This window comes from Pinus tabuliformis, chromosome X (assembly GCF_031772625.1).
Source record: "Pinus tabuliformis cultivar Carrire ecotype Pingquan chromosome X, CPIR1, whole genome shotgun sequence".
Lineage (NCBI taxonomy): Eukaryota > Viridiplantae > Streptophyta > Pinopsida > Pinales > Pinaceae > Pinus > Pinus tabuliformis.
Genome location: NC_142308.1, coordinates 11,159,307 through 11,186,878, shown reverse-complemented (window position 1 = coordinate 11,186,878; position 27,572 = coordinate 11,159,307). Strand labels below are relative to the sequence as shown.

At 40.0% G+C, this 27,572-nt stretch overlaps 1 protein-coding gene across 5 annotated transcripts in view; it reads left to right on the top strand.

Annotated features, from left to right (window-relative positions):
- The window catches only part of DUO3 (Homeodomain-like superfamily protein), a 208,554-nt gene that overhangs the window by 10,281 nt on the left and 170,701 nt on the right, over positions 1 to 27,572 (top strand). For all 5 annotated transcript variants that reach the window (XM_089450125.1, XM_089450123.1, XM_089450124.1 and 2 more), the window contains exon 4: positions 18,801 to 18,885. In XM_089450125.1, the coding sequence (XP_089306251.1) occupies positions 18,801 to 18,885 (85 nt within the window). The remainder of the gene's footprint in view (positions 1 to 18,800; positions 18,886 to 27,572) is intronic.

The window sequence follows — 27,572 nt, the reverse complement described above, 5'->3', positions numbered from 1 at the left end:
TTTTTCTAGACAAGCATGTTCTTTGTGCTTCTAGGTTTTTGAGTAAAAGAGTCAAAGTCCTATTTTGGACCTATTGTAAAAGAAAAAGAAAAAGAAATTTCAAATATTTTATTTTGGGTCAAAAACCGCTCTAGGTGTCAAGTTGGCCTTGCCTCAATGGACATGTCGATTCACACTCCTCTGGACTGTATAAATGGAGGAAAGATGGAGCTCATTTGGACACACACACTTGGAGGATTGTGGTCTGAAATATCGTGGAAAGGGCAGAAAAGAAGTGAAGGGCCGAAGTCTAAAAGAAAGGATATCTTCTTGAGCTAGAGTTTGTGGAAGATTTGTATTGGTATATCTCTTATTGTTGGTCTCTTGCTGATGGATCTACTGGAAAGAAGGAAGGTTTGACTTGGCATCTAGCGGTGGAAGTTTTCTGTGGTCATGGGTCTCGGATATTTGATTTGATTTGATTTTATAATAAGAGATTTTTCTGGGTTTTCCCCTGGCTTGGAGCCTATATCTTGTGTTCTTTTATTTCGGTGATCTTCATGTTCATGTTATGGTAATTGTTTGATGAAAGAATCAAATAAAGATTAATTAAAGAAGCTAACAAATTTCACAAGTGATTACCAAAAAAAAATCTAAACTAAACTATAGTCCTCCCGATTTTCCAACATGGTTTCAAAGCTGAGGTTTGTACAAGGAAGCTTGAAGATCACACTAAGTTTGGCTTTGGATCGAAGTCTTTTCTTGGTATCGATTTCTGTGACGAGTGGATCAAGATTATGGGCATATAAATAAACCCTAATCTCAATTTTGATGCGAAAGTTTACTTTTGTGACTCGATTGTTCTTCTGGGTAAACAGTGACTCGTATCACTCTTATAGTTCACTGTGGGTTGTTCTATTTATGGATTTAATGCTGCATACTCGAGAACATTACAATGAACTATGGCTCACTATTCATACCTGTAATTGTTCGCACTACTCCATGACCTGACAGAGACATTACATATAATTATATATAGTATCATCGCATCTATTCCAAAAACTGTGACATCACATCTATGATATTTTTATGTGGTCTGCACTATATATAATATGGATAAGTTATGATTGAAGGCTCGTTTTTTATAATCTAGGGCTAGCATAACTTTGCAGCATCCTCATTGTGGCATGAATTCGCTGTGGGCAGTGGCATGGACATGCTATATGTTCGTGATGCATTGGATCTGTCTCAACTATGATGATGGTTCCTATATCTCTGTGACACGATGGCATCGGTCATACTGTGACCTGTGGTCATTGTTAATGGCTCGAATATGAAAAGGCTTAGGATTATATTTGTGTCAACTATGATTACAATGGTTTGCAGATGGTCTGAAAACGACATTACATACACAGTGAATGACAAACATTCTATTGAAAGGCTCGCATTCACATTTCGATCGTGCTATGCCTTTATGGTTTGTTAACAAAATTCAGTGGCGAGTCGTTCACACCTATGGTGTCTCGCACGATGTTCAACAGCTCAATATGCTAGTTCTGGGCTCGCTTTTGCTACTAATCAATGATTTTGTCTCATGCAATGGCTTGTTTACTAAGGTTGCTTTACAATGGCCCGCATTAGATCTGAATCATGGTTTGCTACATGAATGGTTCTATACAGTGATTTCGCTCTATATTTTGAAGGTTTGTGGCATCAACAATAAATGTGGTCATGTTACATAGTGACTTAAAGCTATGTGACTTTGCTTAGCATGACCATTGGCACATAATGGTTTATGAAGCATATTGACCATGAAATTTCAATGAATGTTACAGTGTTTAAAATAACAATAACAATGTTATATACATAGAAGGACATACTCCAACTAGGAACTTGACCTTAGATTTGGATTCGAAGGAATTCTGGAGTGTATTACCTTGACCAAGACTTGTGAACAATGGTAATGAAATGTCAGTAACAGTTTTTGAATGACTGACATTATAGTAAAGGCAAAAAACCTTATAACAGTGACCCTGAGAAATGAGTTGAGATGACAATGCAACTATGATTGTAAGAATTTGATGATAGTACTATATGGCTCGACAATTATAAATAATGGTTGATGGACAACAAATAATATGATGACCATTATGTATACAAGACCAACTTGAAAATGTTTAGGATTGGATCATAGTTGCTGAAAGGGACGCAATGTCTCCCTGTGGCTCCAACTTGAATGTTGGAAGGATAACTATCGTACTCTATGGCTTAAGTTGACAGAATGACAACCTAATTAGCCTATATAGATTGCAAAATATCTATATGGATTGTATCCTTGCAAGAAGGGCAAAAATTTGGGGCACTTGTGTTGAAGAATTGAAGGACCGAATCTTTGGAAGACATGGTAAGAGGTATGTTTCATTTTTATGTGCATTCCATGTTATAAGATTGTGATTATACTCATTATAGAGGGTCTGTAAAGTCTTTAGGGTTTTGCAGTCTAGGGTTTGTAGGTTGGTATTTAGGCTTTCTAAACCCTAGATTGAATTAACCCTAGAAATGAAAACCCTAACCCTAACTAGTTATTCCCTTCAAAGAAGCCCCAACTCTTTGGAAATAACATCTAGGGTTTGCAAATTCAAAATTTTGAAAGGATAATCTAGGGTATATGGTAAAACCCTAGCAAGGGTTGAATTGGGTAAAACCTAGGATTTGAAATCAAATCCCTAGAGCTGACGTTTCCCCTTAAAGTAAAAACCTTATCAAGGGTTAGATCAAGAAATATAGGATTTATAACTAGAACCCTAGACGTATATCCTCTAAGAAACCATGGAAACCCTAGATTGACAGAATTGACATCATGCTTTTGTATTTGTCTGTTTTGCTTGGTTGTACTTGTTGGAACCACAAGCATAGAATTATGGAAGCAAGATGAGAAGAATGGAAGAACAAAGCAAAGCAACACTCGTGCTTGTTGATGACTCCTTGAAAATAATGAGCATGATGGAAAGAGGGAATTGTAAGGACCTTTATGGACATGATGTTGAAGCTTTCAGCTAATGGTTTCATTCCAAAAGCACATTGATGATTGAAAGATGAAATATAATCTTGTTGCAATACGAAGATAGAACATGCAAAAGAGTGTTGATTTCAGAGAGAGCAAATAGCAGAATTTGACACCTTATCTAAGAGGCTATTATAATTTAACAACTCTGATATTGATGATCTACTTGGGATATGACTTGGCTCCCTGGTAGGACATATTGCAAAAGCATGTGAAGAGGCTGGAAGAAGAGTTCGTTTGATGATATTGATCAACATCAAATATGGTCTCTTGAAGAAAGAGAGAGAGAGTTGAAAATGACAACTCCAAGGAAGAAGATATTGTATCTTGTTGATTAGATCATTCCATTGGCACTTTGATTGTAGAATGAAAAGCATGGAGAAGGATTTTTGTATAATATGCGGAAGGATGTTGATCACAAAGGAATCAAGTAAGCAGAATCTGATATCTTGACATAAGGCCATCATGTTGAGGTAACTATGATATTGATGTTTTGGTATTGGTTATCTGGTTGGTATATGGTTTTACTACCTAAAAGAATGTTGCGGAAATGCATAATGACAATTGAGACAAGTATTTATTTTGAACTCAATTCATTGAATACATGGATTGAGTGAATGGCTTTGATAATCCTTGGAAGATTATGTGGTCAAGATGTCTACATCATCTTGGGATTGAGAGGTAGCAATTTCAAAAGGATAACATGATGTTTATGTTTCGATGACAATGAAGATCACTTTCATGATTAGAGGGATCCATCATTAGCACTACTTCAATTAGCGCAATATAATGCCTCCGCTGATGATGACCAGAGGAAAGTGATGTGAAAGATTGATGGCGTAAACCCTATAGCAAATTGGCTCCAGAAAGATAAAAGCTCTATATGATGAGACATAAAGGAAAAGGAGGAGCCACGCAGCTACTTGAATATCTCCATGAAGAACTAGTAGCTGTTGTATTGATGAAGACAAGCTAAAGAGCTTGTGGTTATGACTTCCCAATTGAAAGGAAGTAAGTAATCTTTTCTATGATTGAGAGGGAGTAAGAAGTCTCCTTAAACGTTTAAGGAACAAGGATTTATTCCCTGATTGAGAGGGAATGAAGATCTCCTCCCTAGTTGAGAGGGAGTGACGATGGACATTATATTTTCACCTTCAGGAGTCATGCACTAGGCCAGGGCTAACAACCGTACGTCTAGTGAAGGCCATGGAGGGAGAATGGGGTCTAGAGGATTGGGTAAGCATCTAAGACTTGTACTCCTTGAGGATTGGGAATCCAAGATAGGAAGTAGTCTTGTGGACCGACACTCTTTGAGGATTAGACAACTATCCAAGACAGGAGTGTTCGAAGAGGACTGATATTTTTCGAGGATTGGGAATCCAAGATAAGAATAGTCCTAAAAGGACATATCTAGTGAACATCCGGATGGGGTATGTGCCTTAAGAGGTAGTGTGGTGTCTCACGTAAAACCTACCAACATTGTGCTTTGATCTTGTGGAAATATAGAGCTTGTTAGTCAAGGCCTTGCTATGTTGACAATGCTGGTTATGATGTTGATGCTTAAAGATGGCTTATCAATCCAACTCTTCTTATGAGAATATTTCAGTTTGAGAGTATCCATGTATTGGGTGTACAATTATGAATACCTCCCTAGTTAAGAGGGAGTGTTGGAGAATGTAACTAAGTTCGGTCTTCATAATTTGTACCATTATGTATTCTATGTAGAAAGGAAAAGAAAAGGAAAAATAAAAATTATTGTTATTTTTCTAGACAAGCATGTTCTTCGTTGTTCTAGGTTTTTGAGTCAAAGAGTCAAAGTCCTATTTTGGACCTATTGTAAAAGAAAAAGAAAAAGACTTTTCAAATATGTGGTTTTGGGTCAAAAACCTTGGGTCAAAAACCCCTCTAGATGTTAAGTCGGCCTACATGTCAAGTCGGCCCTGTCCCAATGGATATGTCTATTTGCACCCCTTTGGATTGTATAGTTAGAGGAAAGATGGAGCTCATTTGGACACACACACTTGGAGGATTGTGGTCTGAAATATTGCAGAAAGGGCAGAGAAGAAGTGAAGGGCCGAAGTCTGAAAGAAAGGATATCTTCTTGAGCTAGAGTTTGTGGAAGATATGTCTTCGTCCATCTCTTGTGCTGGTCTCTTGTTGATGGATCCATTGGAAAGAAGGAAGGTTTAACTTGGCATCTAGAGGTGGAAGTTTTCTGTGGTCATGGATATTGGACATCTCATTTGATTTGATTCTATAAGAAGAGAATTTTCTGGGTTTTCCGCTTGGAGGGGTTTTGCCCTGGCTTGGAGCCTATATTTTTTAGTCTTTTGTTTAAGTGATCTTCATGTTCATGTTATGGTAATTGTTTGATGAAAGAAACAAAATAAAGATTAATTAAAGAAGCTAACAAATTTCACAAGCAATTACTATGAAAGGAAAATCTAAATTAAACTACAGGCCTCCTGATTTTCCAACAATTAATCCATATTGAACATTACAAGTAGGAGCTCTGCAAATGTTCTAAGAAGGGTTTTCTTGCAACACCCTAGAATCGAACCTCGTGGATTGTCATTTATCCTAGAAAAGGAACTAAGGCAGTCCATAACTTGTAAGCTTGTGCCATTTATTACATATATGTTTATATTTTTAAAATTTTGTAGTATGTTGAATTTAATGTCAAATTTTATTACAATAATTTTCACTGTTGATTTTTTGGTGAATTGAATTTGAACTAGGTGACTAAGATGGGACATTTGTTCAATTGAAATAGTCTCACTATAATCAAATCTATCCAATTAGCGTCACTATGCTATTACCCACTTCCAAATAGATGGGTAGATGATCTAAAATGCGATCCTTTCCAACCCATGTTCGGTATTGTCCAATTTTCGGAATAAGATCTTGACGGGCAAGGAATTTGTCTAATCTCTTAGAAACTGATGCATCCCCTATTATATTGTTTGACCAAGTGGGAATAACCTCAACAGGTTTCAAGTCTACCCATCTAGATCATTCTAGAGAATCTACAAAATAGTGTGCCAATGTATCCTCCTTGGCACGGGAGCCCCATATTTCACCACTGCCAACTGCAAAATTGAGATATTCATTAATAATAAGGTTATCAATCTTCAAACAATCAGGTGAGAATAACAGGTCCCAAGACGTGCTCCTTTTCATTATATGGACTGTAAAGATTCAAAATATGAAAGTCTAGGTCTAACTCTCAGCTGTAGACTACAAGTACCAACCCTGATGGAATTACAAAGGAAAAACACCACATTAGAGTTTCCCGAAAGCTTATAATTAGTCCACTTGATGACCCAAAAGAGTCAATGCCAATGAACTGCCAACCATTGACATGATTTTTAAGTGATTTAATAATGCCATAAGCTCAACCCATGGTCTATTGAAGTAAAAACACATCTAGAACATCAACTTTTGACAATTTCTTAAGGGTTTCCCTCCCAACACCCTCGCGTGCATAGATAGGAATTTCATGGGGGAACGATTTGAGGGGTACTTCTTGGCTCTAAGTATCGCTGAGATGAGATTCTGTCTACCCCTATGTATCTCTTTTGATGCCATTTCTTCTGCAATGCCAATGTGTAACTTTTGACTTGCCTTTTTGGGCCCCCTACCCAATAACAAGTCCTTACCTAACTTGCTAGAGTGTTGAGCAGAGTGTCTAGATTTGAGGAGGTAAGGCTTCCCAAATAATAGAAGTAGAAGAGTCAAAAGGGCAAGGGACTTGAATGGTTGTGGGGGGGGGGGGTGTTGTCCGATAAAGATATGCTAACCAATGCCCTGATTCTAGGGATTGGTGTCAAACCTTTTCATACATTGACAAAGGAATTCAAGGGGCATGGAGTCAAATGGGAAACAAAAGATGGAAAAGCAACACCACTACCTAAATTTTGACCTGAGGTAGAAGGCATGTAATCCTTCCTTAGATGAAGATGAAGGTCGAGTAGTCGTGTCCTAGAGTTTTTCCAGAGCATTCCATTGTGACTTAGACATGGCCAAGTCTTCAAGAATCTTGATTTTTTGAGACTTCTCCTACACTAATCTTATCGGAATCGAGACGAAACGGATCAAAATACCTCTAGATACTAGGTCCTCTTGAGGAGCGTCTTTGTCATCAAAAGGTGCAAGGGGCACCTGCAAAGGTGATCTACATCAACAAGCCATCTCCATGGTGAAAGGAAGGTGCTTCATGATCAAGAAACCATCCATAGCAACAAGTTGCCCATCCTCATCATGATGTCATGCTCCCAATGAGCCTCTCTCTCGTGAAGAGGTGTAAGAGGCACTTCTAAAGGTACTCATCATCCACAAGTCATCTCCATTGTCCAAGGAATGTGCTCCATCATTAAGAAACCATCAAGAACATCAAATGTTCCATCATCTTCATGACCTCATGCTATTGGATGCACGTCTCATGTCCAAGCTCAAGTATGGTGGCATCATGGCTCAAGGAGGCAACATCATCAATCCAAAAGGTGTGTATGCCCCTCCAAAGGGGTTCCATTGAGTCATCATCATTAGAATATCATCCATGGGGCAACGTCCATCAATAAGGGTACAAAGGCGTCTTGGGGGTGTCCTGTGGGGTCATGGGGTACATCTTTGGAGGCAACGTCCCAACTCTAATGCTTAGCGTCCAAGGTGCTAAGGGAAGGGGGTGACATTATTTGTGCCACTGAATCATCACATGGCCCAATGTCTCTCAAAGTGTGCAATGAGTTGCTTGTAATTGCTCTAGTGGAGTCAACTCGTGGGTTGGATGATCTCTCTGAAGTACTGAAGAAGCACGTTGAGATACTTCAAGGGATGGCTAGTGAAACCTAGAGCAAGAACCTAACACAACTCATGGAATCAAATGAGATCATCATTAAGATACCTGAAACTGTAAATGCATCAGAGTGGGCCATATTTAATGGAATAAGGCATTAAAGTACATTACACAAGTCTCATCTTCAAATGTCTTTCTAGCTTAAGACTTCTAAGCAAGCTACTTACTTAGGTATGGGAGGGTTATTGCCAAGCCCTATTAGGTAGGGTTATCGCCAAGCCCAATTAGGTGCTTCCAACCTTAAGGGGAGGAACAATTCCTAGGCCAACCCATCAATCATAAGGTGTAAGTGAAAGAGTGAAATGGTAGTGTCATGATCCGGATTATCCACAGTTTCTTGTTCATTCTGTCGACGTTTCAAACCCCAAAGGGGGTCCATCATCAAGACTAAATCAGATAGAATATGAATGAAAGTTTATTGAGAGAAGAGAGCCTTGCGACCTGGATATAAATAAACCAAGAACCCTAATTTTATAAAGAAACCGACACATGATTTCTTATCTTTATTTTAATTATTTAATTATTATTAATTCAGGTTTAATTATTACCATTGTTTTAACCCTGAACAAATAAGTTTAATTTATTTATTTTGTACTTCTTTTATTAATTATTTTAGTTTTAATTGATTAATTATTTTTATTTTTATTTAATTAATTAATTTAAATTTAAATTTTTATTTGATTAATTAGTTTAATCTTAATTATTTTAACCTTACTTTTAATTAATCAATTTTCAATTAATTAATTAATTAACTAATTTATTAATTAATTTATCTAATTAATTAATTTCTAATCTTTATTTATTTATAAATTAAATGTTAGTTTTTGGTTATTTATTATTTGTTTAATAAATTGACTAGTTTTATTTAATTTCCATTTTTTATTTAGAATTAATTAAAACTAAATTAAATAATTAAATTAATTTGTTTTTAATTAATTAATTAATCTCCATTAAATTTAATTAAAATCTAATTAAAATCAGTTAAGAGATTAATTTATAATTCTCTCATGCTTTAATCTTTATTTAATTTAAAATTTTTTATTTGATTAATATTTAATTTTTATTTTTCTCTTTCTTCTAATATAATTAATTAATTAAATTAAATTAAATTAATTCATTTTAATTAATTAATTTTGATTTAAATAATCTTAATTAAATTTAATTCAAATCCATTAAGAAATTAATTCATAATGCTTTTATTTTATTTAATTTTAAATTTTTTTATTTGATTAATATTTATTTGAGTGATCTTATTTAATTCCTATTTCTATTAATTAAATTAATTTAATTTAATAATCAAAGTTATTTTTCTTGGTTATTATTAATTATTTGAGTAATTTTGTTTAATTTCTTTTTTTTTAATTTAGAATTAAATAAAATTAATTTAATTTAATTGAATTAATATAATCAATTAAATTAAATTAAATTAAATTAATTAATTTGTTTTAACTCATCTAATTAATTAAATTTTTGAAATGAAAAGCCCCTTTTTTGATCTTATGCTTCCAAAGGTCCGGAGGGGTTTATTTGTCTGATCAGGGGAAGCCAATTTCCACTGATTTCACTCCCATTGTCCCTGTTGAGGTTCTGAGGAAATTTCATAATTTCAATGGCCTCTCTGATTTTCCTTGTATGATAGTTGTCCTCTCTTGCAATTACTTTGGCGTCTTCCAAACACACATGATGTTTGGTTTTGGACGAGGGCTGATGTACGGGATCTCTCATTCTTTATGTCAGCCGCATGCTCTTTTAGTCTTATTTTCAGAGACCGACCTGTTTCCCCAATATAACTCTTGCCACATGAGCAATCGATTTTGTACACACCCTTGAGTTGTTGACGATCAATGTTATCCTTAACCGACCTCATCATTTGCCTTATAGTTCCACATGTTGTAAATTGAGTGTTTATGTTATTCTTCCTTAAAATTTTTGCAATCTTATCTGTAATCCCTTGGTGAATGGAAGGTAAACTTTCCCATGATTTTCTTTCTTGTCTTTTGGAGTTTGACTTCATGGAAGATGCCACTATGGTGTAACATCTATGCAACCAATGTCCTTGAGTAATATAATGTAAAGAGGGAGCAATTGTGGGATTTGAGTTACCTCTTTACTTCGCCTATTTTTACTAGCCCTTGAGTGCACCTTTTTCTTCAATATTATTTTTCTTTGCATACATAGCTTTTGTTACAGGCTTTCATAGATGCATCAAATAACCCCGCAAGATGCAACATTTCATTGCTCATTAGGGTTGGGACATCCAAAAATTCCTTTTATTTAGGTAGATCATAATATGTTGGGAACTGGGTGAGGGCTAATTGCTGGGGGGGGTGAGCTTAAGTTAGGCTTTTGTCCATGCTCCTACATTTTGTCTCAACCACCTTTTCCTTTTTCAATTTTTTCTTTCAGTATGGCTACATAGGCTTTTATCTTTAGAGTTCCATAAGGGTGTGTCCCTTAGGGTTGGGTGCACACATCCCTCACACCTCACACACCTAGGACGGGGGGATGTCTAGGGAAACGTTTCCCCACATCCCCCTTTTGGGGAGATGTAGGGGGGGGGGCGTTTTCCCAGTGTGGGGGGTCGCGACTCTCCAAAGAGGGTGCTTCTGGGCATTCCCCCTTAATTTTGCTTGAAAACAATAATTTATGAGTGAGGAAGCTTAATATTCAACCCTAGGGCCCTACTAATGTTATGTAATTAATGGTAATGTTCAATTCTGAGGCAACGTCCCAACTCTAATGCTTAGCATCCAAGGTGCTAAGGGAAGGGGGTGACATTATTTGTGCCATTGAATCATCACATGGCCCAATGTCTCTCAAAGTGTTCAATGAGTTGCTTGTAATTGCTCTAGTGGAGTCAACACGTGGTTTGGATGATCTCTCTGAAGTACGAAAGAAGCACGTTGAGATACTTCAAGGGATGGCTAGTGAAACCTGGAGCAAGAACCTAGCACAACTCATGGAATCAAGTGAGATCATCATTAAGATACCTGAAACCATAAATGCATCAGAGTGGGCCATATTTAATGGAATAAGGCATTAAAGTACTTTACACAAGTCTCATCTTCAAATGTCTTTCTAGCTTAAGACTTCTAAGCAAGCTACTTACTTAGGTATGGGAGGGTTATTGCCAAGCCCTATTAGGTTGGGCTATCGCCAAGCTGAATTAGGTGCTTCCAACCTCAAGGGGGGGAACAATTCCTAGGCCGACCCATCAATCATAAGGTGTAAGTGAAAGAGTGAAATGGTTTTGGAGTTTGACTTCATGGAAGATGCCACTATGGTGTAACATCTATGCAACCAATGTCCTTGAGTAATATGATGTAAAGAGGGAGCAATTGTGGGATTTGAGTTACCTCTTTACTTTGCCTATTTTTACTAGCGCTTGAGTGCACCTTTTTCTTCAATATTATTTTTCTATGTTGCCAGGAAACGTGGGTTCGGGGACTGGTATGGGTGCGAGGACGGGGACGGGTACGTCATTTTTTGAAACAGGGTGCGTGGGTTCGTCGGGGGTATATTATAATTTATATATATAATATATATAAATATTATATTGTAAAATTATAATATATATGAATTTGTATATTTTTCAACTTTAAACAAGAAAACTAAAATATTTATGATTTAAACTTTAAATATTTAAACATGCACATCATTGAACATTCAACATGCACAAAGAAATTTGAAAATTTCTAGTTTGATATCAAGTGCAAATTGGAGTTTACATATTAATAAGAATCATGATATATGTCCATTGTCATACTACATTCAAAATTTGTCTTAAGACATCTCCAAACAAGAACTAGGAAATTTTAAAATACTAAAATAAAAATAGCTAATAGTGAACAATGGCTTCCTCAAGCCATGTCATCAGCATCACTCAGATCTTCAATTAGCATGCTCTCCAGGTAGAAATCACTCTCATCTTGAGGCACTTGCTCATCCATAGTAATTGAAGGTAGCTCAATAAGGCCATCTGGTTGTATCTCCTCGTCCACACACATAACATCGTTTGTGTATTGGTCCCATCTCTTGAAAGGACCCTCCTTGTATCCAGTGCCTTTTCGAGATATGATACGAAGTGTGCTATGAACGTAAACTAAGTTCTCTGCCTTCTTTGAGCCCAACATATTTCTCTTTATTAAATGGATAAAGGCATAAGTACTCCAATTCCTCTCGCAAGATGAAGAACTAGCTACCTAGAATATTAGGGGAAGCCCATTAAATTAATTAAAAACTAAATTGAACCCCAAAGAACCCGATTTTGGGGTTCCAAGTACCCATCAGCAGGGTTCTCCATACACGTCAAGACAAAAGAACCCAAATTTTTTAATGAAGAACCCGGTTCTTCATAAAAGAACCTGGTTCTTATGGGTTCTTCTCAGAAGCACCTAAACCCGAATCCGGTACTTGGGGACGAGAACCTGAGACGGGTTCGAGAACCCCACCCCCGGGTTCGGGAACCTGTGCAACATAGTTATTTTTCTTTGCACACATAGCTTTTGTTACAGGATTTCATAGATGCATCAAATAACCCTGCAAGATGCAACATTTCATTGCTCATTAGGGTTGGGACATCCAAAAGTTCCTTTTATTTAGGTAGATCATAAGATGTTGGGAACTAGGTGAGGGCTAATTGCCGGAGGGGGGGGGGGTTGAGCTTAAGTTAGGTTTTTGTCCATGCTCTTACATTTTGTCTCAACCACTTTTCCTTTTTCAAAATTTTCTTTCCGTATGGCTACATAGGCTTTTATCTTTAGAGTTCCACAGGGGCACGTCCCCTAGGGTTGGATGCACACACCCCTCACAACTCACGCACCTAGGACGGGGGGATGTCTGGGGAAACGTTTCCCCACATCCCCCTTTTGGGGAGATGTAGGGGGGGGGGCGTTTTCCCAGTGTGGGGGGCCGCGACTCTCCAAAGAGGGTGCTTCTGGGCATTCCCCCTTAATTTTGCTTGAAAACAATAATTTATGAGTGAGGAAGCTTAATATTCAACCCTAGGGCCCTACTAATGTTATGTAATTAATGGTAATGTTCAATTCTGAGTAAAAGTGACATTCTCCTCTTTCATTTTCATCCTTTTATTTAAATTTTTAACATTACCATGAAATGACTCAGGATGTTTGAGAGTGGTTCCAACCTCATTAGACTTCAGTAGACTTAATAGTTTTCAGGATTCAGTATTAGGGGGATCACAATGTTTCCATTGGATTCTATCAAGTATGAGGGTCTGGAACTAGCATTTAATCAAATTGAGCTAATTGAGTGTGTATCATTCCATAATTAACAAGGTTAGTCACCAAGAGAGAAAGGAACAAGAGCTTAAATACTTATTATGCTTCTTATGATTGCTTTTAGTGCTTATTATTCCTGAGATTAGGCACTGTATGCCTCTCTAGAGGCTCGAATGATCCATAAAGTAAGTTGTTGGGCCTTTGAGGAAGCCTAAGAAGTCCAAGGGGTACCATGATGTAGAAATGGACTCCAAACAAAGTGGACAAGGGGTTGGCCCCTTGTTTTCCAAGCAAGAACCTGTGGTACTCCCAAGTGGATGTGGGGTCACAAGGACATCCTCATGTGTCTCCAAATGGATCGAATATGCCTGTAGACCCTCTGTAAGGGATGGAATGATGACATAAGCCCTCCCTTTGCAGCGGGAGACAATCCTCTGGACCCTAGAACATCTGCCAAGTGTATGGTGCAACTATGGAGCTGACTGGGCATGGTGAACGAGGTGCATCATCCTCATCCCAAAGGTGGAACACGAGCAATTGATGAGCACTGTTGGGGATCCATGAAGTAATTTATGCTATGATGGAGGTCCATGGCTCTCAATGCTCACCCTACAAGTGCTAATGTGGCCCTCTGGAGGGCTAGTGCCCTATAGCCCCCAATGGAGCCCACCTATAATCCTGCATAAGATCTAATGCATCCCCTTGCCCTCCAATACAACTAGTCATCAAAATAATTAAGTAAAAGAGCTTACAAGTGATGGAGTCAATGGGGCACTTCATGGTGGCATGCCCTTCCATAGTGGGCTTTGGCATTTACAAGTGTCTCCAAGCTCAATAGGGGGCTAATCAAGGACGTTATTAGGTGGTTTCAACCTCCAAAGGGGGTGACATGTCCATGGTACATCCCTCAAATGGTAGGTGGCAAATGATATAATAATGGAGCAAAGTGGGGATCAGAGGAATCATCTAGACCACATGTCATGGTACAAGGGTAGCTGTGATAAGGGAAGCCCACACCTGGGTATATGAGTGTAGGAGGGAGAAAATCGTGGTACATGAGTTACCTCGACCTTTATTTTTCCACCCTTCTTCATATGCCTTTTGCCTTTGACTGATTTTTCTTCATAATTGCTCGGGGCTCCAGGGGATGAGAGCATGATGTGTAATATGTAGCAGTGGATACCCCATTAAGGTGGGGCAAATCATTGCCCACTAGGGGTTGGGACAATCATGGGTTCCTTAATGATGGAGGGTGCTCATTTAGGGCCCATAGGAACTAGGGTGATGGCCATGGGTAAGGGGTAGAGCTCATGTTTGGTTCTTGCGGACGTGCTAAATTTGTATGTCCCGATCATCTTTTGCATTTTGTGGTACATTTCTTGTTGAGAGTGGCTAAATTATGCGTTTTATTTTCTTTTTGGTTGCATCAACTTCCGGGGCATTGTTCCAGGTCCGATCCAAGGTGTGGACAAGGGGAAAGGGAGGCTAACCCTATGTGGACCCAATAGACACATGTGGACCTGGATGGGAAATAGATGAATGGGGCTAAAATGAATGGAAGGGGAGTGATGTAGGTGGGTATCCGAAAGCGGGACCACACAACCAAAATTAGGATTTCCCATGTAGTGCCAACCCTAAAGCTAATGGCTAGTAAAGAAGATCACATGAGACTAGGATACAAGGGTAACCACGAAATTGGATAGTGGAGACAAGAATACAAACCTAAACCACTCTTTCCGTCGAATCCCCCCACCAATCCATGCCCCAAAATAAGAAAAAATTACTCAACTATAACAATGAAAAGTCATACCTTGGGGGTCAGGAGGCCCACCTTCAAACATACAATCATGATAAGTGGTTGAAGGATCGCATGGCTGGCTTAGGTGGTGGTGAAAATGGCACATTGAGCTATCTGGTGGCTGCAAGGGGCTACTGGCTACCGGTTGAGGACCATCTAGGAGTAATTTTTTCTCCTTTATACACTACCCACAGGTGGTGGGTAATATCTGGCTCCAACTGGGACATGAGATCTCAGAGAGGTGCATGAGGCTACTCAAATGGGAGGTCATGAAGACACTAACAATCTCTTGGTACCATAGACCTATTACTTGCACATATCAAAGACCAAGCACATAGGCAACATGTTTTTGTGGTGTCTTATGATCACCCATGCTTAGTATTAGGCCACTAAAAATCAACTAGTAAATAAATTTTAAATAAAATTTCAAATGCAATCTTAATCTAAATGCAGCTAATCTAGCATGATAATATCATATGATGTTAGTTCTAATGGGGAAAATGAGCATGCAATGCATCCTACCCTAACATGCATGTTATATCACCCAAATACTAAGTGTAATCATAGACCCAATGTAACCAACATATCATCTAGTCAATATGAAAGCAACTACCCTTATGCTCACTCATGCAATAGATCCAAAGGCAGGGGTAGGAATGACAACATGGAAGGTCACAAGGGCAGGAGGCGAGAAAATGAAGTGAGCACGCATGGAGTATCATGGGGAAAGAGGGAGCCAAGGATGCAATATTTCCCACAAGATCCTTTCTTCCAACCAAAATATAGAGATATCAACAATTAAGCTCATAAACCTCCGATGGATAGCAACCTCAGGCATATCATCCCCATTATGGTCTCGATCATTAATGTCATGCTTTATGACCACCATAGGGTCATGACTGGGAGGAAAGGGAGACTGATGACAAGGGGGGACACAACAAGCAGGTTGCTCATGATGATCATATTCAAAATCTTGAGGGTATGAGGGGGGAGGAGGGATACAACTAATGGATGGTTCCTCCCGAATATCATACCTAGGAGCGGAAAAAGGATCATCAATGATGGTGCTTGTGAAAATTTTATCTATTGCAACTACAGGGAAATTATTCTTCTAACTCAAAAAAATAATTCTGTAGTTTATTTTTTTACGACAAATAACGAATAAAATCACAGCTGCAATTTTCACCCTAAAAATACTGCGGAAAATAAAATACTGGACAGAGAAATTCTAACACACACAAAATAAAAATTGACACAATTATTTTTGGACAATTGTCCCCGGAAAAACCCAACTTGGGAATACCGGTGCAATAGATGAGGGTTTTATTTTTAATGTTCGGCAACAATTTTGAGTACAATAATTTAGATGTCTAGCTGGCAATCTAATTTGAAGAAAACACGAGAAAAAATATTGTGAGATTTTTTCTCACCCCACAGCTATTTTTTGCCTCCGAAATAGCTTCCCTGACCTTTGCGCTGAAATGCCTGCGTCAGCCTCTGCGCAGTCCCTACGCTGGCCCTTTGAAAATTTCGACCTTCCTTCCTTCGACCCTTTCGGGAACTGAAAACTTCCTCCAAGAATGCTACTGCTTTCCTCTTCCTCCTGCTACTCCCCCTGTGGCTCTATCTTTTCTGCTGAGCCGCTGCTATTGAGAAAATCGAACTGCTTGGGCAACTGAGTATCTGCACTGGATGATCTCTACCACCACATCGACTTTCTTTTATAATCCACTGTTGGAGCCCCAACGACCAAGATTAAAACTCAATCAATGGTTAGGATAATTTTTGGGTCTATCCGTGTGAGTTTCTAGATGATTCTCGCTTTATTTCAATTAATACTTATTAATTAACAATATTCCCTAAGTTTAGACTTAGGAAATATTTAAAAATTGGTTAATAATCTAATTGAGACACTTCTAGGTGGAATTTCCAGAAACGATTTTTGAGTTTTGGATATCTCATGTGTTCTTGCCTCTCCACAAAATTTCGTGGCTAGAACACATCTAATGCTACAAAAACATAGATAGGAGTATAGCACCTTTTGGGTATTGGAAATTTCATAGATAGGACCATGCCCAATGGTACCCATGGATTGGGCGTGGTGTTTGCATAGGGTTTGCAAGTCTCTCTGTGAAGAAAGGGGGGTTATGGGATCCAGTTGCATCACAAAGTGTTCTTGTTGAAGACCAAAATGCACTATTAGAGTCCTAGCAGCCAATGTAGAAGGTGGGCCTGCTCCCCCTAACATACCCCCAACTGAACGAGACCATGATTGGCCCAAAGGCGAGAGTATCTGAAGGGGCTGAATCATGGATAACAGCCTTGAGATCAGGAATGACTGCTCTCTTCCCTTGTTTCATGCACATGATCCCTAGATCATTTGAATTCGCCTATTGTGATTTGGTGGGGCTAGGATCAAGAAAGATCTTTTATGTTGGTGGGAGAGAAATCAATCTTCTCTTAAACCAAAGTGCTTTGAGTTGGTCTTCAAGTGTCGGAAACGAAGGAAGAGCATGGAGTTGGGGCCCATCCATGTGTGCTCGAGGGTGAGGTCCTTTAGAAGTACAGTGTCATAAAGGAAAGAGGTGCTTAGCTGTTAGGGACCCAAAGGGGTCATGGGAATGAGTAGCCCATTACTCTCAAATTGAGCTTTCAGGTTCGGTCGAGGTGTTCCTCGTTCAGCTTTTCCAGTACCACCCATTTGACCATGGTAAACGGCAGAGGTTGCTCCCTTTTCTGGACCACTTCAAACCAAGAATTAATTGTTTTCTGTTGTATTTCTGTCTCGTGTTTGAAAATGGCATGCTCTGATTTCATCTCTAACTGTAATTTTTTAATGTTCAGAATTTCTTTTTGGAGTGCAGGGGAATTTCTTCACTAGCCTTGTTCGGTTGCCAAAACATGAGAGATATCATTAGAGTTACGAGTGATTTCCTAGCAGCCCGGGGCCCCATTAATTCAAATAGATAATTTTTGGGAAAAGCAAGAATAGGTTGTGCCGGTTGTGGCTGCAGTTTTCCTGCTGTATATGATTCATGGAAATGAGGCTGATTATAATTTTTAGAACTCATGGAGCATTCATTTTCATCCTTGCAGTCAACCTTTTTCTCCTCCATTTATCTCCAGTGGCACTTTGCATTTGGCTACCTATGTGGATAATTATTGTATCGAATGAGTTGCTCTCATTTTGCAGATTTGATGTTGATGTCTGTTCTCAATATCATTATGGACTCTTGGTTCTGTCTAATCTAATTCTATAAGGTTTCATAATTTGTCCTTGATTTGAGGCTCTACTTAGGTCTTCAATATCCACCATGTACCTGTCGCTTCATGGGCTTCACCACCTTGTAAGATTTCTAATGTTGTTTTATAAATGACTGCTAGATTTAATTGCTATTTTCTTATCACTTTTCTCCTACTACTTCTGCTCAGCCCCTTTCTGTTACTGATTAATTCTAGATCCAAAATCCAACTGGCCAACTCTTTTTCTCGTAAGAGTCCCAGTTCTTCCTCCCCAACCTGTTAGTCATGCACATATCAATTTTAAACAATTTGGAATCCATGAGCTGTTCAACTGTCTTTCTCTTGTCAGACCACTGTCCCCCTTCCCCATGTCACGAGCCATAAATATTAATGCAAATTGTGTTCTTTCTACAAATGGCATGAAAAATAGATTTTGCAATAATTATTTGGAAAAAATAGAATTCTAAACATATCCCTTTGAAAAGTACATATAGCATACATTAAGAATTGTACAGCAGTAAATGGTCAAAGACAATATCCGGTAGCAGTAATTGATTTTCTACTCTTGAATACACGTATGTTAGTTTCAGGTACTGATTTTTATTGGTATCATTTCTGCAGATTATTGGCAATGGGCCTGATGGCCTATAACAATGATTGGAAGGCAATTCAACAAAGGTTTCTTCCATGTAAATCCATGCATCAGGTGGGCATTTAGAATTGTTCTTTTGTTTTACTGGCAGTGTTTGTGTATTATTGGATATATGGTTGATGACTTATGAAAAGACTTTAAGCCAGTTCAAAAACGGCTTACACTTTAAACTTTAAAGTGGCATCAGCATGTTCTAATAAATTTAGAACTGGTTTTGTTTTCTGAAGTGAAAGTAAGTTACCTTTCAAATTTCTCTTATTGAAATTAAATTAAAAGTTAGGAAGATGTGATGGTTGTTGAATTGTTTACTAATGATACAAGGGGAATCATAGGACTTAACTGCTTATGTGATTGCTAACTACCTTACGCACCTGTGTATATTAGAACTGTAAAAACTATATATATCTTCTAATTATTGAGCAAGAGCACTAGTTTGAATTTGAAATAATCATCCAAGTAGGGTGCTAATATTCACTACATAAAATTGGACTATAGTAATATATAAGAAGTGTACTGTTGCATAGTGTATGGTTGTGTCAATTTATAGAAGCATCAGGATAGTGTAAATCCTGAGTATCATTATTATGTTTTTATTGGATAATATGAAATCATTATCTGTTTTGACTTCGGCTTACCACAACTGGTATCAGAATCATGGTTATCCTTCATTGGAATTTCAACTGTGAATTCATGGTGCTGCATCACTAGAACTTGATTCTATATATCTCATATCTGGAGCATATAGCACCATTCAATAATTTTTAAGCTGTCCTTACATATACTCTGTTGTTGCTGATTTCTGCTTCGTAAATTGCTATATTCTGCTTGTGTAATTCTAAAGGGTTGTATGAAAGTTGTTAATCCCGCAGTATTTGCCATAAGCTTTGTTGTTCTCTTTTTGGGGTTTCAGATTTCCCGCTGCTTTCTTGTGCAGCTCACTCAGTGTAGGTCATAGAATCCTGAAACAGCGACAAACTCATTCCATTGCTAGATTTGAGTGTTCTTTTGCATGATGTGTGAGTTTTCCTTGTTGTCTCACCAGTTCTAGAGTTTTCGAGTTGAATGGACAATTGGCAATAATCTGTTCATAATTGTTGGGGAGGGCCATGGTCACATTGGTCCCTGATACTGTTCCCTTGTAGTCACTAGGATAGTTTTCTCATTAATGATACCTAAGATCATATTTGAAAACATCATTTTTTTGTTTCTCAATTTATTTTGTTGCATTGTTTTCTCCTTAAAACAAAATTGGTGTATCATCTTCATTGCTATTTTGTTGTTGTTTGTCACTTCCTTCACTAGGGGGTCTTCAATTCATGTTCTTTCTATCTAGTCCTTGATCTCCTTTATTTGCCTTCTCCCTGAATCCTCATATGAAGCTTCCTCTAGTGGTGTGTAGAATGATATATATGATTTTTCCCCAAGGAAAACCTCACAGGGAGACCTAAGGGATGCTTTGCTACATTTGTAGATGGCATCTATAGTGAACCCATTGGCATGGAGTCTGGACTAGTGTGCACAGAACTAGCTAAATTCCAAGCAACATTGGTGACAACCAGTTGACCTAACTGCTTGCGCTTGGTGTATGGAGTGATATGTGTAGAAAGGACAAATCATTTTGTTCTCCGTGACAATATTGCCCATGAAATTGGTTCCTAGTCAAGCTCTTTATCCAACCCTAATATCTCCATGTCTTGCACCATTTGGTAGGTATAAATCTGCCTCTTCATTTTCTTTAAGCAGGTAACCTTTCTCAAATTCTTGTGGTTGTTGACTTCTCTGCATTCTTTCACCTTTTTTCCATTACGATACACATCTAATGCTCGTTTTATCGACCTTTGAAATTGTCTTTGGTAGAACAGAGATCTCCTGTTACCATGTCCGTTGGCAACAAAATGCATTAAATTCCTAAATCCACCGTTCACTGGCTCATTATTATTTCAAAAGAACACAAGAAATGTAATAATGGAGCAAAACATAAAGTGTACACAATGGAAAAGAATGAGTAATAAAGTTAATATGAGGAAGACTTGATATACTATACTGTACTAGGTAGGTATATTGCCACATTTTTTTTTAAAAAGAGCCACATTCAAAAAAAAAAAGAGCCTATGTATTTCGGCAATTGTACATATCCTAATCTACTTGCCACCTCAAACCTATGTTACTCCCTACTTTTGTCTTATGTGTGACTAATATCCATACAATATCCCTTAGACCCTAAAACACATTTATATAATATTACCTCAATATGAGCATTGTGACTCTTTTTTTCCACAAGAAAAAAACCGTAATTTTCATTAATAATTTTTTTTTTTACATTTTGTAGACACACATGGTTGTGTATGCTGTGAGAGTAAAGTTGGGAGCATGTCAATACATTTGTGAGCTGTACAGTGCGTGACGAAAGCTGATATGAGCATGTACATTTGTGCACAGGCAAGAAAATATAAAAGATATAAAAAAGGAATATTAAGATGATCATTTTGAGCTGAATTTTTCTTTTTTGCCCTTCCTTCTTTGTACCTGTTGCCACCCATGAGGATCTGGGTCAGCCAAAACCAAGGCTAGATCATTGCTCGCCTCCAAATGAACCCTCAGAGGAATGAGCTCGTTTGGTGCCACCCGTACCAGTCAAGGGCTGTTGTTCTTCAAGATCTGGACCCGACTGTGGGGGAACAGCAGAATCAACTTGGACCGCATTCTCCCCCTCCCCAAGCTCTTCAATTTATTCTGGTTGTATCTCTGGATCTATTTGTCTACTTCTTTCTTCTTTGTGGGGAATTTTTCTCCATAGGACATCTGAAGGCTATGTTCTCATAGTCTAGAATTTGAGACCACTGGAAGCAAACATGACATCTGAAGGCCATGTTCTCATAGTCTAGAATTTGAGACCACTGAAAACTCTTATGCTTCAAAATGATGTGATCTGGTAATCCTTTGCTGAGATCTATCTCCGCACAGATCCTAGCAAAAGTAAATATTCCCTTTTCTGTTCTTTCTAGATAATTTTTTAAAATTTTCCAAGCTTGCTCCCAATATCTTCAATGACTTGATGGTGCCAGAATGGAAGGGGAAGATTTAGGAGCCTAACCCAAATTGGCATAGTAGTGACTGTTGGGAAATGTATGTTGATTTGTGTAGCTTGGGAGGTACTCCAAGCCCTAGTGTTCGAGGGTTGGAGGTCAAAGTGCCACAAGTAGGCTTGTGGGCTTAGAACCCAAGCTTGGGGTTTTGAACCCATAGATGTTTGGGCCAAAACCGTGAGGAGTCTTCAACATGTGATGGATGAGGATGATAGCTCTCAGCGAGGCGATTTTAACGCAACAAGAATCATCCGATTCCGCATTGTCGATGAGGAGTTATGAATTGTTGAAGTTATATGTCAGAGTTTTCACACGTGTTAAGGTCGGCTTGGTGTTAAGTTGACTTAACTAGTTATGCAAGCCCCTAGATTGTGATGTTATGAAGCCCCTCTTATTAGTATATATAGATGGTGAGTGTGAGGAGTTATTCTCATTCATTGTGCAACACACATAGCCAACAAGAGCTCGTTGGAGGGAGGATAATTTCTGTTTTAGCTACAGCAAGTGGAGGTCAAGAACAACAAAGCAAGGAGACTGTCTTGGGTCATTTCAGAGGGCCGAGAAGCTGTTAAAGGGGCCGAGTTTGCTGTAAGGGAGGCCAAGGTACCTCCCTAGAAGGCCGAGGCAGAGGAAGACTATTTTAAGGGCTGTTTGAGGTGGTTCTTGGGTGGAGAAGCCTTGGGAGAGGCAACGAAGGTAGTTGTGGGTAGGCTGCAGGCCGTACCTCACTGTTTGAGGACAGCGTAGGGTATATTGAAGGCTGTTCATGCCCATAACAACAACAAACCAAGTGAAGACCTCTCCGAGGGTGGGCTGCAGTCCAGGAGGGCTGTTTGGGTGACTGTTTAGGGGCTGTTGCAGCTACCCATGATGCCCTAACCAGTCAGTCACAACAGTAGTATTGCAGACTTGAAACAATGGTGTGATGTGTGTTGGATCCTAGTTTGAGGATAAATCTTGGATCATTTATAGGGCAGCCTGTGGAAGTCAAAGAGGAGGGGCAGACATCATGGTTAGATGCCCTAAACCAGTGACAATTTCCACAGTGATTGGGCAACAAACTTGGAGTGAAATTGTGATGTTTGTTGGGTCAAAGAGTTTGATCAGAGCATGGATCAGTTGATGGGCAGCTTGAGGAGGCCTTAGGAGTTGTTTGGAGGAGCCCACGTGGATTGTTGGGAGGCCTACCAAGCAGACAAGGTGACAGTAGGCACATCAGATTGGAAGGCAAGAGGACAACAACAAGGTGTGTTGCAGATGTTCCTTTGGTTGATGAGTTGATGGTGTCCTAGGAGAGGACAAGTTGTTGGTGCCCAAATTTGTGCAATAGCTCCTCTATTGCAGAGCAAAGGGCAGATTGGTGGAGTCTGTGGGCAGCCATGTGTAAGGGTCTCCTAAGTGTGGGGATGCCCTAACTAGGTGCAAATGCTACAACGTGGACTTGGTCTCTCGTGGACTGTTGGAGGGCAGCGTGAGAGAAGACCAAGTGTGGATGTGATTGGGCACTTATGGTCTGCTAGAGGACAACGTGATAGTGTCCAAGTTGGAGCCTAGTGAGCAACATCTTGATAGACAAAGGTAGTTGCGAGAGAGGTAGTTGTTGAGCTCAAGGGTTGACGAACCAGCAGAGCAATTGTGGAGCCCAAGACTTGTGTGTAGAGAAGGATTCTACAACAGATGATGGACAGTCTTTCTAGCCCATGTTCATTGTGGGAGATGGACATCTTGTAGTGATAGGTGGCAACCCTCCATGCTCTATGTTAGTTTTCATCAGTGCAATGCAGGGAGACCATAGTGGGCTGAAGTCCCTGAGTAGCTTAGGAGTAGCAGTGGGCAGATTGAGAGTTGTTCACAAGTGGAGCTGTGAACAACTCGACAGGAGTCTCGATGTGTTGTGGCCTTGATGGACGAAGGCACAACTAGAGAGCAGATTGGATAGCCGAGATTCAGTGGCCAGATGGACTTGGAGCATTGATAGAGGCAGGAGCTACAGATCGGGAGCCGAAGGACCAAGCAGGTACAGGGTACGACTAAGAGGAGCTGAGAGAACGCGCTATAGCCAGATGGTCAGAGTATCTTGTTGAGGACAGATTGGATGTCGATGGACTGACATCAAGTCCCAATTTTGTATCATGCACTAGTGGATGATTGAGGGCCATTATCCCTGGTACGAGAGCCCTAGACTATTGTATTATATTAGTTGGATTAATATAACGAAGTTGGGTTGAAAAATATTCAGTGCATGTGTGATTTACTGCTATTTTATTCTGCTATGCAAAGTAGTTTTTGGTTGAGATTCTTGGTTTGGTAGCGTTAGTGATTTTAAGACTCTAACCTAGACCTAGGGTTGTGGAAATTCAACATGGTACCAGAGTGTGTCTGAGCTACTTTGAGGGATAGTGAATCAAAGTGTGCACAACGAAGCAAACTCAGAGGGACTTTTGGGTGTCTAGGTCATGGAGCAGAGGGTTCAACAGAAGACATAGACTACATGATGAGATGGGCTAGGAGTTCTGGTGGATCGGTGGTGGACTTGGTGCACTTCAGTATGTTGTGTGGCAGTTTGTAGATCATGGACTTCCTATGTCTTGTCATGGATGGTTGGGACCAATGTTGCACGAAGCGGGGACGTTTTTTGGAAGTGGGGACGCGGAAGCGTCATTTTCCAAAAATCTAGGAAGCGAAGCGTCTGCTATATATATATATATATTTTAATATTTTTTGCATTTATACTTAAAACAAACATCCCAAACAGGCGGAAGCGTCCAAAAAGTGTCTAGGAAGCATCCAAAACAGGCGGAAGCGCGCTTCCGGGGACGCTTCCTGGACGCATCCGCACGGGACGCGCTTTGGGCCTTGGAACCGGCGGCGGGGGGGGGGGGGGGACACTTCCTGCAACTATGGTTGGGACAACTCGAGGGTTTCTTTGGCATGGATGGACGAGATCAGGTTGATCGAGATGGCTTCATGTGATGGACTATAGATTGGTAGGCTAGAGTCTTCATCGGATCGTGATGTTCCATATCCGAGATTGGAGGGATTTGCATGAGTGTTATTTGATCCAGGAGGATGAGTGCTTGCAGGACTGAGCCAGTGGAGATCGTGTAGGCTTAGAGGGAGTCTAGCCTCAGAGGGAGCAACCTTATGGAGGTTCGGGATCTGCAGGTTTGGATGTGATAAGGCAGAGGCACTATTGAGATTATTGGAGTCATTCTACATGGTATGCTGCAGTGATGGATGCCAGAAGGGCTAGTGGTGCCGGATGATGATGGTTACTTGCTAGTTTTGGAAGTACCTCCCTCGCTAAGAGGGAGTGTTGATTTATGTAGCTTGGGAGGTACTCCAAGCCCTAGTGTTCGAGGGTTGGAGGTCAAAGTGCCACAAGTAGGCTTGTGGGCTTAGAACCCAAGCCCGGGGTTTTGCACCCATAGATGTTTGGGCCAAGACTGTGACGAGTCTTCGATATGTGATGGATGAGGATGATAGCTCTCCGTGAGACAATTCTAATGCAATGAGAATCATCCGATTCCGAGTTGTCATTTAGGAGTTACGAATTTTTGAAGTTATATGATGGCGTTTTCACACGTGTTAAGGTCGGGTTGGTGCTAAGTTGACTTAACTAGTTATGGAAGCCCCTAGATAGCGGGCGAGTGTGAGGAGTTATTCTCATCCATTGTGCAACACACATAGCCAACAAGAGCTCGTTGGAGGGAGGATTATTTCTGTTGTAGCCGCAACAAGTGGAGGTCAAGAACAACGAGGCAAGGAGACTGTCTTTGGGTCATTTCAGAGGGCTGAGGAGCTGTTAGAAGGGTCGAGTTTGTTGTAAGGGAGGTCGAGGTACCTCCCTAGAAGGCCGAGGCAGAGGAAGACTGTTTTAAGGGCTGTTTGAGGTGGTTCTTGGGTGGAGAAGCCTTGAGAGAGGCATCGAAGGTGGCTGTGGGTAGGCCGCAGGCCCTACCTCACTGTTTGAGGGTAGCGTAGGGCATATTGAAGGATGTTCATGCCCATAACAATAACAAACCAAGTGAAGACCTCTCCAAGGGTGGGCCGCAGTCAAGGAGGGCTGTTTGGGTGACTATTTAGGGGCTGTTGCAGCAGCTCATGATGCCCTAACTAGTCACAGTCACAACAAAAGTATTGTAGACTTGAAACAATAGTGTGATGTGTGTTGGATCCTAGTTTGAGGATCAGTCTTGGATCATTTATAGGGCAGCTTGTGGAAGTCAAAGAGGAGGGGCAAACCTCATGGTTAGAAACTTAGATGCCCTAATGCAGTGACAGTTTCCACAAACTTGGAGTGAAAGTTTGATGTGTGTTGGGTCAAAGAGTTTGACTAGAGCGTGGATCAATTGATGGGCAACTTGAGGAGGCCTTAGGAGTTGTTTGGAGGAGCCCACATGGATTGTTGGGAGGCCTACCAAGCAACCAAGGTGACAACAGGCACATCAGATTGGAAGGCAAGAGGACAACAGCAAGGAGTGTTGCAGATGTTCCCTTGGTTGATGAGTTGATGGTGTCCTAGGAGAGGACAAGTTGTTGGTGCCCAGATTTGTGCAATAGCTCCTCTATTGCAGAGCAAAGGGTAGATTGGTGGAGTCTGTGGGCAACCATGTGTAAGGGTCTCCTAAGTGTGGGGATGCCCTAACTAGGTGCAGATGCTACAACATGGACTTGGTCTCTCATGGACTGTTGGAGGGCAGTGTGAGAGAAGACCAAGTGTGGATGTGATTGGGCACTTATGGTCTGCTGGAGGACAACATGATAGTGTCCAAGTTGGAGCCTGGTGAGCAACACCTTGATGGACAAAGGTAGTTGCGAGAGAGGCAGTTGTTGAGCTCAATGGTTGACTAACCAATGGAGTAAGTTGTAGAGCCCAAGACTTGTGTGTAGAGAAGGACATCTACAGCAGATGATGGACAGTCCTCCTAGCCTGTGTTCATTGTGGGAGATGGACATCTTGCAGTGATAGGTGGCAACCCTCCATGCCCTATGTTGGTCTTCATCGGTGCAACGCAGGAAGACCATAGTGGGCTGAAGTCCCTGAGTAGTTGAGGAGCAGCAGTGGGCAGATCGAGAGTTGTTCACAAGTGGATCTATGAACAACTCGACAGGAGTCTCGATGTGTTGTGGCCTTGATGGACGAAGGCACAACTAGAGAGCAGATTGGATAGCAGAGATTTAGTGGCCAGATGGACTTGGAGCATTAATAGAGGCAGGAGTTGCAAATAGGGAGCCGAAGGACAGAGCAGGTACAGGGTACGACCGATAGGAGCTGAGAGAGCATGCTACAGCCAGATGGTCAGTGTATCTTGTTGAGGACAGATTGGATGTTGATGGGCTGACATCAAGTCCCAGTTTTGGATCATGTACTAGTGGATGATTGAGGGCCATTATCCCCGGTACGGGAGCCCTAGACTGTTGTATTATATCAGTTGGATTAATATAACGAAGTTGGGTTGAAAAATAAAAAAGTTGTCTATATTCAGTGCATGTGTGATTTACTGCTATTTTATTCCACTGTGCAAAGTAGTTTATAGTTGAGATTCTTGGTTTGGTAGCATTAGTGATTTTAAGACTCTAACCTAGACCCAAGGTCGTGGAAATTCAACAACATAACTAGTTTTGGTGTTCATAATTGTCATTTGTCGCATG